General features: G+C 41.9%; 3 protein-coding genes across 3 annotated transcripts in view; 2 read left to right on the top strand and 1 right to left on the bottom strand.

Moving 5' to 3' along the window:
* LOC137983267 (uncharacterized) overlaps nt 1-110 on the top strand; it is a 2,982-nt gene extending 2,872 nt beyond the window's left edge. Inside the window, exon 2 of the mRNA XM_068830465.1 lies at nt 1-110. This exon is cut by the window's left edge and continues 2,198 nt beyond it. The gene's annotated coding sequence lies outside the window, so the exon portion shown is untranslated.
* Nucleotides 111-3,363: 3,253 nt separating this feature from the next.
* LOC137983284 (heat shock 70 kDa protein 12A-like) lies at nt 3,364-9,438 on the top strand. Its single transcript, XM_068830487.1, has 4 exons — nt 3,364-3,768; nt 5,161-5,391; nt 7,222-7,387; nt 8,360-9,438. The coding sequence occupies exons 1-4, from the start codon at nt 3,466-3,468 to the stop codon at nt 9,436-9,438; spliced, it is 1,779 nt and encodes a 592-aa protein (XP_068686588.1). The 5' UTR covers nt 3,364-3,465.
* A 64-nt stretch (nt 9,439-9,502) lies between these two features.
* Nucleotides 9,503-12,500, bottom strand: part of LOC137983286 (etoposide-induced protein 2.4 homolog) — a 10,784-nt gene continuing 7,786 nt past the window's right edge. The window contains exons 7-10 of the mRNA XM_068830488.1: nt 12,145-12,250; nt 11,696-11,807; nt 11,158-11,229; nt 9,503-10,120 (exon numbers count right to left, since the gene is read on the bottom strand). Coding sequence (XP_068686589.1) covers nt 10,003-10,120; nt 11,158-11,229; nt 11,696-11,807; nt 12,145-12,250 — 408 coding nt within the window. The 3' untranslated portion in view covers nt 9,503-10,002. The remainder of the gene's footprint in view (nt 10,121-11,157; nt 11,230-11,695; nt 11,808-12,144; nt 12,251-12,500) is intronic.

The following is a 12,500-nucleotide window of genomic DNA, read 5'->3' as shown; positions in this document are numbered from 1 at the left end:
CCACCTTAAGCAAACACACTTTCAAAATCTGACGGAAAAAAGGAAGTGTTTTTTTTTATCACAGGGGCACTTTAACTGTTAGGTGTAAAAATGACAAAAAAAATAACCGTTAACCCTAAAAAAAAAAATAATAATTAAAAGCATTTATCGTGATTTTTTTTAATTTTTAAAAGTGGAATAGACCGAATGCATAAATGGCGGCCAAAAAAATATTCTTTTGTTTATGAGCTAATTAGCCTCACCGGGAGCTCATCAAGAGGAGCCTCTATCTCCTCTAATTCCTTGAGTCAACCCTTTCCCGAGTAAATGTATTTTTAGAAACAGGTCTTTCCCGCGAAAAGTATCATAATTCCCTTGACGCTGAGATAGCTCTGTTTTGATTGGCTTTTACAACAGTGGGCGTGCTGAATGTCCCAAGGGAGATTGGCTTTTACAACAGTGAGCGTGCTGAATCTCCCAAGGGAGGTGTTCTATAAATAAATCTACTCGGGAAAGGGTTGACTCCGAGGCCAAGTATGGGAGATAGAGGCTCCTCTTAATGAACTCCTGGCCTCACTAGCCTCGTTTGCATGGACAAAATACAAAAGAAATGTTGCTTGAGAGCGAGGCTAGTGAGTCTGATTAGCACATAAACAAAAGAATATTTTTTTGGCCGCCATTTATTCATTCGGTCTATAGGGAGTATTTCGAACTATTTAGAGACTTCAGAGCACTCGACACAGTTTTACCTCCTTTGTTCTTCTCTTTGATATTCCGTCCCGCTGAGCTTGTCTGACAAGATAACACAAGTCCCAAATAAACCCCAGTAAGAGAAGGTGAGGTAAGAGAACGGATCTCCATGCCCCATCATAGTTTTTAAAATCTATTTTTAGTTTCGCAAAGGTATTTGAAGTTCTCGTTCCCAACGCCTCGCATATTTAAAATTTCATGTCGTCGTTACAACTGGCCAATCAGGTGTCTCTGTAGTGGTTGCTTAGCGAAGATTAGATTTTAAAAAACTATCATTGGCCCGTGTATGGGGATCCGATCATGAACACCCAACTAACTAACACAGAGAACCCCAAAAAGCATAAAGAGTTTCAACGAGGGACGTTTCTTTGTTTTTCATATAAGTTAACCGTGACGGGAAAAAACAGAACCGTTATCCGTGAAAAGGCAAATTTTCTAACCGTTAGCCGTGAAAGTTATCCCCCCGTTGCGACCCTCTTAAGAGGATAGAACTCAACGAACACTTCCTATTTTGTTCCTATTTTGAGATGAGAATTCCTATCTTTTCCTATTTTTTGGCCACTGACTTTCCTATTTTCTGAGTGTCATTTGTCACTTAACGCCCTGTATTTGTCCATTTTTCACGCATTCGGTCTTAACAAAGGCTATGCTTAAGGAGGCATCTAACGGTTGTGAAATTTTCCCCAACCCACAGTGGTGTCACTGCAGTGCAGGTGTTAGTCTGGCGCAGCGCTCGTTTCACTAGTTCCGTAAGGAGTTGAGGCACTCCTTTCCAACAGTGATCTTTGATTGTTGTCAAGACCCTATCCAAACGGGGTAGATTCTCCGACACCAAGTGAATTACTGCGGAGATGAAAATCGAGAGTAGTGTTTAGAATGGAGACCGAACAGTCAGGGTTTTTTTCACCGGAGTCCATGATCCAATCACACGATGTCCGAATGGATGTACAGTCTGGTTGCTATCTGCGTTGTTGATTCGAATCAAAGCAAGTTACTGTGACGGCATTTATAGTAGTATCCGGAGTTTTCTGACAAAATTAAACTCCACTTTCGCTTATACCTTGCAAGTACATGGAGATGGCGCAACATTCAAATATGGACAACTTTTGCTTTGCCAAGCAATGTGTATCCTCCGACGAACTGATATGTTTAACAGATTGTTATATTCTAGTCACGCAATCTCTTCTCCTGTTCGTTGGTGCGGGTTTGGATGTCTCCGTTATGAATGAAGCCCTGCCAATCGGCAGCATTGAGTAAACGGACCCCGGGGGTGGGGGGGGGGGGGGTACTCCCTTATAAGGGCTTAATGGGGGCGTGCGGCCAGCCAGGGTATGTTTTTCGGGATTTTTGTCTTGAACAGGGTATCCACTTTATCATTTTTTGTCTTAATCAGGGTATCGATTTATCAATTTTTGTCTTAAAGTGGGTTAAATGTCTTAAACGGGGTATCAAAAATCGGAATTTTGTCTTAAAATGGGTTGGAAAATCAGTGATATTTGTCAGGGTATGAGGGTATGAGGGGCCGCGCCGCACCTCCCCAACCAGGGATACATCGAGTAACCCCCCCCCTCCCCCCCGGGAAACGGACTTCCGACCCTTAATAAGAAGAGACTGCACACTTTCCTTTGTTAATGAAAACCACGTAAAAGTTAAAATCTCTCAAAGTTAAATTCTTCCAACATGACCAAAAGGCGTCTTGGTTTCGATCTGGAAATCTATATTTCATAATGAATCTCGGCCAGGAATGGATCCTATTGTAATCGTTCTCCATTATTTTAGATTCAATGTTGTCATTTACATTCTGACGGGATTTTAATACGTAGATGGGTGATCCTAATGCTAGATGACTTGACACTTGAATCGGCGTTTGGAAGCTTAAAATTGGGATTTCAAGGTAGAAAATTACGATTTCGAGGTAGAAGAATATTAAACTAAAGTATTTTAAAACTTTGAGGTCTATGTGCCAAAATTTTTTCCTAGTCTGAAATTGTTTGACCTCAGATGATCTAGGGGGATGTGGCGGAGAAATGTCTGATATGTCAGCCGACTTTTCAACTTAACTGTTCGGAAGGGTGTGTGGAAAAGAAAGACCTGGAACACGCAGATAGAAGACCAAGAATGAAAGAACCGGGAAACGAAGCCCCAACCCGTTGCAGAGAATGTAAGATATCAACAGCAAATACCGAAAAACATTAGTTGTTCACAATGACCGGTGAGCAATTTCAGGTAAATTACTAGTAGTATGGGCTTGAATTTCTTTCGCCTGTGTATAGCCGCCCCCACCCCCCCCCCCTAAAAAAATCGAGGGTTGGGGGCGGTAGCCACGGGTCGTTATGTGAATAACGAAGACTATGAACGCAGACCCTGTGATAATTCTTCAGGAATGACTTCTAAGTATGTTTTGTTTGTCACAGTTCGATAGTCTGCTTTTTAAGTTGGGTCTATTGAAGGGTCTAGGTGGAAGGTTTTTCGAAAATATCCTTGTCAACGAAAGTATTCTTTATAACATTTATAACATTTCTCAGCGGGGGAACTATATGACAGACGAGTAACACTGATATTATCCACCTTTCCCACTACTAGGGAACGACAGATGATAAACACCCCCGTTTAACACCTCCCTGATCCAATTGCATGCCTAGCTGATCGTCTATTTGATAACAGTGCATTGAAGTGAGATATGTTAAAGACGATTGCAGTTTAAAACATCGACGTCCTTCCTGCAAAAATATAAGCATGGACAAGCAGAATTACCGGCAGATTGTAGTCGCAATTGACTTTGGCACCACATACTCTGGGTTCGGTTTCGCTGAGGCGAATGTCATAGGAGAGTCGAGTATCCAGGTTTTTCGCGGCTGGGGTCGCGGCCAAGGATTTAGCTTCTACAAGACTCCTTCTTGTGTTTTGCTAAATCCCGATGGTAGCTTTTGTAAGTTTGGTCACGCAGCTGTGGAAACGTACACTAAGGCCCTCGCCAAAGGAGACAACAAAGATTTCATTTACTTCGAAAGATTCAAACTGATTCTTTATAACACAAAGGTAAGACGCGTTTAAACCGAACTCTTTCGCGCGAGTCTATTAAAGACGATCGCTTTGTAGTTTTCTCCCATTCCATTTGACAGAATTTTTGGGCACCTAGTAGAGTGAAGCCATTTGAATGTGGCACGGTTTTAACTCAGAGATGGTCCACGGAGATGGTCATTCAATTAAAAGCTCTTTGAGCAGCCGTTTTTGACGTTAGCGGAAGGGGTCTCACAGCTGATCGATTTTTAACTTAAAAACAATGAAATGAAGCTTTAATCAGGCAACAAAAACTTTAAAGTGGAAACCGAATACCTAAAATTTTACGGGATATTTGTTTGACAAAAAAAATTAGATGGAAACAGCGAAATATGGCAGGGTTTATTAAATTTATCATTCACGCCTGTTGTAAAGAAAGCACAACAAACATTAACAATAAAATTGAATGACGTACGTCAAATTTTTTTCTCAGGTCGTATGAACTTCTGGAAAACACCAATCATGCTGTTCTTTTGTTTCCGTTTTAAATTTGCGTAAATATGCTATTATCTCAAGGATACGTGATCTATAGATGTTAAAATGAATTTTTGTTCGTGATTTCTGAGTTTCTCAATTTTTTCCTGCTATTGGACGTTCTCTGGCCCTTACAGGAAACGGTGCCCGGAAGAAATCTCTTAGACTGCAAAACAGTCGTATTTTTTGCGAACGCAAGCGACACGGTAAAATAATATTCAAACGAAAGGTCTGGAGCGAGTGTAGAAACGGCGAGGGAGAATGTTCTCGCCTCACACGCCCTACGAGGCTCGCGCGCTTCACACGCGAGGAACACGCTTACGGCGCTTCGCGCCTTCCGAAAATGTAAGAAAACGACTGTTTTGCAGTAAAGAAATCTCTGAACCCAGAGGTTTTCCTTCATTGTTGATTCCTGAGAGCCAAAGGTCAAGTTGATATGAGATCAAATTCATTCCGGAAAAGGAGGAGAGGGGAGAGTTACTCCACGAAATTTCAATGGGAATGACTCGCGCTTTCTTGTTCTGTATTGAGGGGTAGTGCATAATCTCACAAGTTCAATAACTTAAGTGCAGCACTTCGCGAAATTTGCGAAATTTTTTGGAGCAACCCTTTTTTCGCTCAATCGGTCAGACTTTTTAATTACATTTCGCTAGACGGACTGAGCAAACTCTAACCAGCTCCTTTCAGGATAGTCGAGCTCCGAAAGCATACAGCGCAGCGAGATTGGGGCGAGGAGCGAGGACGCTCGGACTAGAAATAGCAATGACCGCGGACACAACGGGAGGAGGATTATGGGCTCATTTTCCCAGGGGTAGCTTGTAACAGAGCATTTGTTTTGTCTTTAGACGGGGCAAGTCAAACAAAACAGGTTATTGATGTTTTAATTGATCATTTTAGAATCTTTCTAAAGACACAAGCCTAATGGCCGCCAATGGAGCAGTTGTCAAAGCTCTAGACTTGTTTTCAGTATGCTTAGCATATCTTGGTGACAAAGCGATGGAGTACGTCAATACCAGTGGTCAGCGTGGAAGTAGGACTTACCAACCAACTGACGTGCAGTGGGTCATTACAGTTCCGGCCATTTGGGAACCCACTGCTAAGGAATTCATGAGGGAAGCGGCCTACAAAGTAAGTGAAACGGAAAAAAATCGGCGATTGTGAAGTACAAAATTTTGGGCCGAGTGTGTTCTTTTCATCCGAGCTGCGGCTTCACTCCAGGAGCGTTCGATTTTCCATATTCTCTACTTGCACAAATCCCATAATACACCTCTTTTACCAGTCATTGTTTGCAATAGGCCATTTCCGAATTTCATGTCTGCCTCTTCAAAGCGAGTCTAAGTGTGAGGTTTTCTTATGAAAATTAGTTTTCAGTCATTTTTGTAAAGTAGAAATAATTAATTACCATCACAAAACCTTCGAACTTAAACTCGCTTTGAAAGGGAGGCTGACATGAACTCGGAATGCCCTATTTCTCAAGAGAAATAAAAAACAATGCCTCTGCAAATTTGGGGGGGGGGGGGTTAAAGAGGTGTGTATTATGGGATTTGTTCAAGAAGAGAATAATGTAAACTGAAAGGAAGAAATGTTTATTTTAAGTGCGGGTTATAGACGAAAGATTGAAGTGATGCTCGCCCAGAACAATAATCTTCATCAGTCCTTTCACGGGAAGACATCACCCCAACAAATTGACCCGCTCCCAACTGTGTGGCTTCATAGCTCAGTTGGTAGAGCATTGTATCGAATAGGCCAGTTTCGTATTCCTAAACGGTTGGGTTGGATCGAGCATGAAATGGAGGCAAATGCGGGAGAATCTTTTCACGTGCAAATTATTCCCCCCCCCCCCCCCCCCGCATTAGCTTCCCTTTCATGCTAGATCCAGTCCAACTGTGAGAATACGAAACTGGCCTATGGCATCCGCACCACAAAAGTTCGAATCCCTTTGAAGGCGCCTGAATTTTTCAGGTGTCTATATGAGACAATTGCTTAAATTGTCCTGATATTTAAAGTGCGAGCATCACTAGTTGCAACCACCCCTATGCTAATTTCAATACTATTAGAATTTTAAAAGAGGTTTTCGCTATCATTTCCTTACAAACCGTTATTTTAATGTCGCAGTTCCCGCGGGTATTTATAGTTACGACACACTAAAATAACAAAACGCAAGAGACAATGTTGGCGTAAAAGGATGGGGGGGGGGGGGACACCGCTCCACGATCGACGTGACAGACTGCTTCCGTAGCGTGACAAAACTTATCTCCCCGACGCACGAGGCGAACCGCACCGGATCGGACAAGTTGTAGGCCGGTAGAAGCCAAATAATGATATATAAGCCTAACTCTCCACGGCACTACGAGCTAAACCTCCGGCCAGCATCGTGCTATAATGGAAAGAGTGTAGGCTCATAGCTCAATATGTATTTCAGAATAAGTTCAATCGTGCGCGCGCACCCTCATGGTCCGAGTCGTTTAAAAAAGTAACATCAAACAATGATATCACCGGAAATAAAACAGAATGGATTTAAGAGCTGTGGAGTACGTGTGGTATCGTCTGCGCCCGTAAATAGCCAACTTGTTTGCCTCCGTCCGGTTGGGATTCTTGGAAAAACGTTCTGCCCTGTTGTGTCTTTGGTATGAACGTTTGTAGTAGAGCGAGTTTCAATTGAGTGTCGTAAAACCAAAACCAAAGTAATTACTTTGGCCTATCAAAAAGCACGCAGACAATCCAGTTAACCAATCAAAACTCGAAGTAATTACATGTAGCCGGCACAAAACGCGGGAAAATGTGCATGCGCGAGCCACGATTGGTTTTGGTTTCACTTTTGACTGGTTGAAAAAATGGCGCGAGAACTTTGAACCAATCACTGAGTGAAGTAATGCAAAACCAAAGCAATTAGCCAATTACTTTCGACACTCAATTGAAAACCGCTCTAATACCATGTATTATTTGTTCGTTCTACAGGCAGGATTGGCGTCACCTGATGACCCGGATCAGCTTCTGATTGCTCTTGAACCTGAAGCTGCCTCGTTCTACTGTAGAACGCTGCAAATGAAGGACTTCCTTGGGGAGAGTGGGGACGAGTTCGTGAATGAAGGCCTCGCTTCGTATATCGTCATAGATAATGGAGGTTTGTCATCTTCCCATTTGAGCGTACAAGTACCTGGTGAAATGAAATGTTTGATTTTGTGGCAGATGTACGCAAATGTATTTAGTAATTGATGGTCATTATTGGTCAGCCGTACTGTTTAAATTAAGATTTATCAGTAGCGTCCTCTGAGGCAGCGACTCTTTCAGTCAGCTCCAAGAATAACGATCTCTGCAGGCCGTCAACTGGTTAGCTCATTTGCATTTGCTTTAGCAGGAGATAACCGCGCGGGAGATTGTAAGTTTAACTTGGGGTGCAGCGATGGCGCAGTGGTGAGAGCACTCGCCTCCCACCAAGGTGGCCCGGGTTCGATTCCCAGACTCGGTGTCATATGTGGGTTGAGTTTGTTGCTTCTCTTCTCTGCACCGAGAGGTTTTTCTCCGGGTTCTCCGGTTTTCCCCTCTCCTCAAAAACCAACATTTGATTTAATTTGCGATGATTTACAGTGTCCCCAATTAGTGCTCCAGTGCTACAAGATTAGACACTTAAATTAAGGTCCTTTCCTTTCCTCAACGTCTCAAAATAACTGAGGAGAAAGTGTTGTGGTTTATCTCTGTTTAGTATGTGGTCGGCCTCAATTCCCGGATGAACCAATGAGACCACTAAAACAAATCATAGCCAGTGGCCGCCAGGCTATTTGAAAGGTGCTGGAATTGCATAGAACTAAGAATCACAGTTAGATCTCCGAATTCACTGTCGCAGTGAGGGTCACTGTGTTTTTTTTTGGTTGGTAACCAATACTGTTTCAAAATTTTCATCCTGGAAGAACTGGTAATTAATGCTCTGTGGATTTCCTGGTTTGGATGCAGCTGAAAGAGATCGTTTCCCCAGTTACAATTTCTTGGGACAAAACGGTAGCAGACCGTTAGAAGAGAAGGGGAGGAGGGGGGGGGGGGGGCGGGAGGATTTGGCTTTATTCTGACTAAATGAGTTAAAATCTCTCTCTCTCTTTAGGTGGGACGTTAGACATAACTGTACATGAAATCCAAGAGGATGGTACGATTCACGAGATCCACTGTCCAGCGGGTGGAGACATTGGTGGCATGCACGTGGATAGGGAATTCCAGCGCATGCTCTTTACCGTCTTTAGCGAGGACTTCATCAACAAGTTCCGAAGAGATTTTCCAAACGACTGGCAAAAAATCATGAACGACTTCGAAATCCAGAAGCGAGCAGAGCAGGGGGTAGACAGCGATGAAGTTAGCATTGTCTTGCCCTTCAACTTTGTAAATGCCTACTCTCGAGATGTTGGAAGCGACGAGAATATCAATGAACGTCTTCTGACTAGCTACAAAAACAACGAAGTTACCGTCAGCAATGGCTATTTGAGTTTGAGCCTTGAAGTAATCAGGCACTTTTTCGAGCCCGTTGTGGAAAAGACTATTGACGCGATCAAATCACTTCTCCGGCAGATTCGTCACAATGATGTCAACACGATGTTTCTGGTTGGCGGTTTTTCGCAAGCACTTCCTTTGAGAAAGGCTTTCGCCCAAGTTTTCCCGGATAAAAGAGTATTGACCCCACGTGACGCCGAGCTGGCAATCATAAAAGGCGCCGTCATGTTTGCGCAGTCTCCAGATCTACTCACAACACGAATCATGGCTAAGACATATGGAATTGACATCAACGAAGTTTTTGATGCCAGCAAGCACCCAGAGGAAAAGAAAACCGAAATTTGCGGCATCATTTATTGTGAAGACATTTTCGATATTTTGGTGAAAGAAGACGAAAAAGTCAATATAGGAGAGAAGCGGTCATTTTTCTTCTCTCCAGTTCACCCAGAACAGACCACTGCGACTTTGCGGTTTTTCAGTACTCACAACACAAAAACGCAATTTGTCACCGACCCCGGTGTGATTGCAGAGAATGTAGGCTTTCAAATCATAACCCCTGATGTTACAAAGGGCCTGCGCCGTAACATAGAGCTAAACATCTACTTCGGCGGAACTGAGATAAAGGTTACAGCTACTGACGTCGCTTCCGGAACTTCTGCAAAGGCTGCGTTAAGACTGGTGACGAAGAAACTCTCCTAGGGTTGGACTAAAAGCCGCCATAAAGAAATTTCTTTGATCAAACAGCGATTCAAAATTTAAAGTGTTTGATGCATATTTTTACAATTATTCCACCATCATTACAGTATAATTTGTTTTTACAGAAAAATACATTACAGTAAAATATTACGGTAGTGAAAAATTACCGAAGAAAATCAAATTTGAAGCAAAACTGCCTTGTACAAATTTAAGGATAGCAGGAAAAAACGCATAACGGCAAAAAGACTCTTCGCAAAACTTTTTTCATAGATAACTGGTGAAATTTTCTTCACACTCCAAAAATTAGAAATAACGACGATTTTTACCAAAATGAAAAATCCAGTTTTTCTTTGACTCTACGGCAAAAGGATCTCCAAATTAAAAGTCTGAAGTTAAGACCCCCCCTCCCTCGTTTGTAGAGAATAATGAACAAAAACGCTATGTTGTCTGGTCCCCTGTTGCACGTGACTTCAAGGCCATAATGCATTGGAGTGTGAGTACGTCACGTGATTCATCCGACTTCCCTCAACAACGACCTTTGCTGATCATGTGCTGATCATGTGCTGGTCATGTTTCTTCTCTAGATTCGTGGCCTGTAGCCTGGGTCCTCATTGGAACAGGTCGCCTCGTAAAAACTTTGTTTGTTAACCAGATTACAACTGAAAATACTCGCACAGGTACCTGACTAGAAAATAAAAAAGAACGAAACGAGTGAATCTCTGGTTCGCCTTTATAACAGACAAATTTCCGGGTTTCTGTTTCTTTCAGAACAACCGGAATCTTAGGGCCGATTTACACGGTGCGATTTTTGTCGGATGCGACAAGCTCACGACAGGCCTAAGACATGACTTACGATTGTCGCAGCGTTTTAAAACATGTTTTAAAATGCTTCGACATTTTCCTGACGTACACAACAATCGTAAATCATGTCGTGAGCCTGTCGTAAGCCATTGTCGCATGCGACAAAAATCGTACCGTGTAAATCGGCCCTTAGAAAACAGGAATTTCATTTTACCTCCATTGGGTTAAAATTGTTTTTAATTTTGTTTACTGATTTTGAACCAGTTTTAGTGAGAGCTTGATCCGTTCCTATGCCAGTACTTACCGGTGCCAATAATTGTGTTTGTATCCACATAATTTACTATATCCTTCAACACGTTTTATTTTAATTTTTACTTTTTTCAACATGGCCATGAAAGTATCAAACGTGTCACAGTCATGTATGATAAAAATTAGTTTCTTTGTATTTTTTTCCATTCTTCCATTTCAACTTGCAACCACATCCCAATCATAGGACTCGTGGTGTCAGTGCTCGACCTTAAATTTTCTGATCGCTTGCCCTGGGACTACTTGAACTGAAAGTTTACTAGTCCTGAGTAAATCTCTGGTAGTCCTTCCTGATTGCAGCATGGCAATATTATTTGCCATATCTTTTTACAATTAAATTAGACTATCTGTTTTCGCGATCGAAACGTTGCGAAGAACGCATCGAAACAACATTTACAAGACGTGTATTTTGTTTCACCCAATGTATTTTTTTTTGACATTGCAAAAAGTAATTACAAAGTAGTTACTGGTCCTGTGACAAGTGGTTTTAAGTTTCTACTAGTCCACAAGCATTTTGCACTAGTCCAGGACTAGTGGACTACCGCTAAGGTCGAGCACTGCGTATTTCATGGGGTTTAAATTATTTGCAAGAATAATAAGAGGTTAATAACTTACTTTGTTTCTTCTACTTTGGCCTCATTTCCACTGATTATATAAAGAGGAAACAGAATAGCAAAGACACAACCACTGGAAGAGACAACAAATAAATGGAAAGTCAAAGCACACGGTGAATATACTAAAAAACTGCAAGTACGCCATTACAGGAAAAAGTTGTTACTTGTCCCCAAGAAGCCGTTAACACAACCATGTATTCAAATTTCTTGGTCAGCAATAGCTGTAGATCAAGAAGAGTTACAGTGGTTATCAGTCACGCGTGCCTCTCAACAACATTTTTTCATGTTCCGAAAGTAAAATTTAGGTGGACGTCAGTCAAATGTTTCCATGACGAATTCAACTGCAACCAAGAGAACAGGACTATTGTCATGGAAACATTTTATTGATGTCCACCTAAATTTTACTTTCAAAATATGAAAAAAATGTTGTCGAGGGGTGCGGGTGACTGACAACTGCTGTATCCCCTAAAACAACTGAAAAAGTTCTAAGAAAAAGTACTCTTAGTCACATAAGTAAAGTTGCACAAAGTAACGCTGACCTGATAATAAAGGAAGGCGCTAATGATGTTAAAACAGCCATAGGAAGACCAAAACCAACAAAATAGGGCCAGTTCGATTCCACATATGAGAGGCGCTTAGGTGCCGTCCAACCTTGAAGAACAAAACGAGTGATCAGGGTTCTAGTTATTGCTCTAGAGTTTGGTGTTTGCTATATAATTGGTGGATCTAAGGGTAGGCAGGGTTGGTTTGTTGAGGAAAATGCAATATCTTTTAATAAAATGTAGTGAAATAGCTTCACAACTTTTTGGAGTAACTTTCCAAGACTGGTGTTAGGTGCAGAAGAGTAAATGTAGTTTACAAACATAACATTAATTAACAGGCACTATGCCCCTCACCCCACCCCATGAGGGGGCTTCATCTTGAGGTGAGCTGTTCATAACCAGCAAGCATGTTTTCACATCATATCATCCATATATGCTGCACTCACCCATGTTCACCCATTTGTATTCAAAAGTATAAAGAGAGTAAAGAAGACACATATGACAAAGGCCAAGAGTGGGACCAATGACAGGAAGAAAACTAACCAGCATAGCCTGTAACACAACACAAACAAATATTATTATTAACTTCAACTGACAGGAGCAAACCAGTTTGGTATTTACAAGTGCAGCTGAGAAGTTGAACCAGGGACTATCTGGAACAAATTCCACAAGTGGTCAGAACGTGTCTTGAACCCAGGACCCCCCGGATCTCATACTGCCTCTTCTTCTCACATCTACAATATTACTACAGCTACCTTTGACCTATTCAATAAAATTCTAGAGGAAACGCAAGGGCATTCGA

Source organism: Montipora foliosa, chromosome 13 (genome assembly GCF_036669935.1).
Source record: "Montipora foliosa isolate CH-2021 chromosome 13, ASM3666993v2, whole genome shotgun sequence".
NCBI classification, from domain to species: Eukaryota; Metazoa; Cnidaria; class Anthozoa; order Scleractinia; family Acroporidae; genus Montipora; species Montipora foliosa.
The sequence above is the reverse complement of the archived record's forward strand: the minus strand, read 5'-3'. Positions and strand labels throughout refer to the sequence as shown.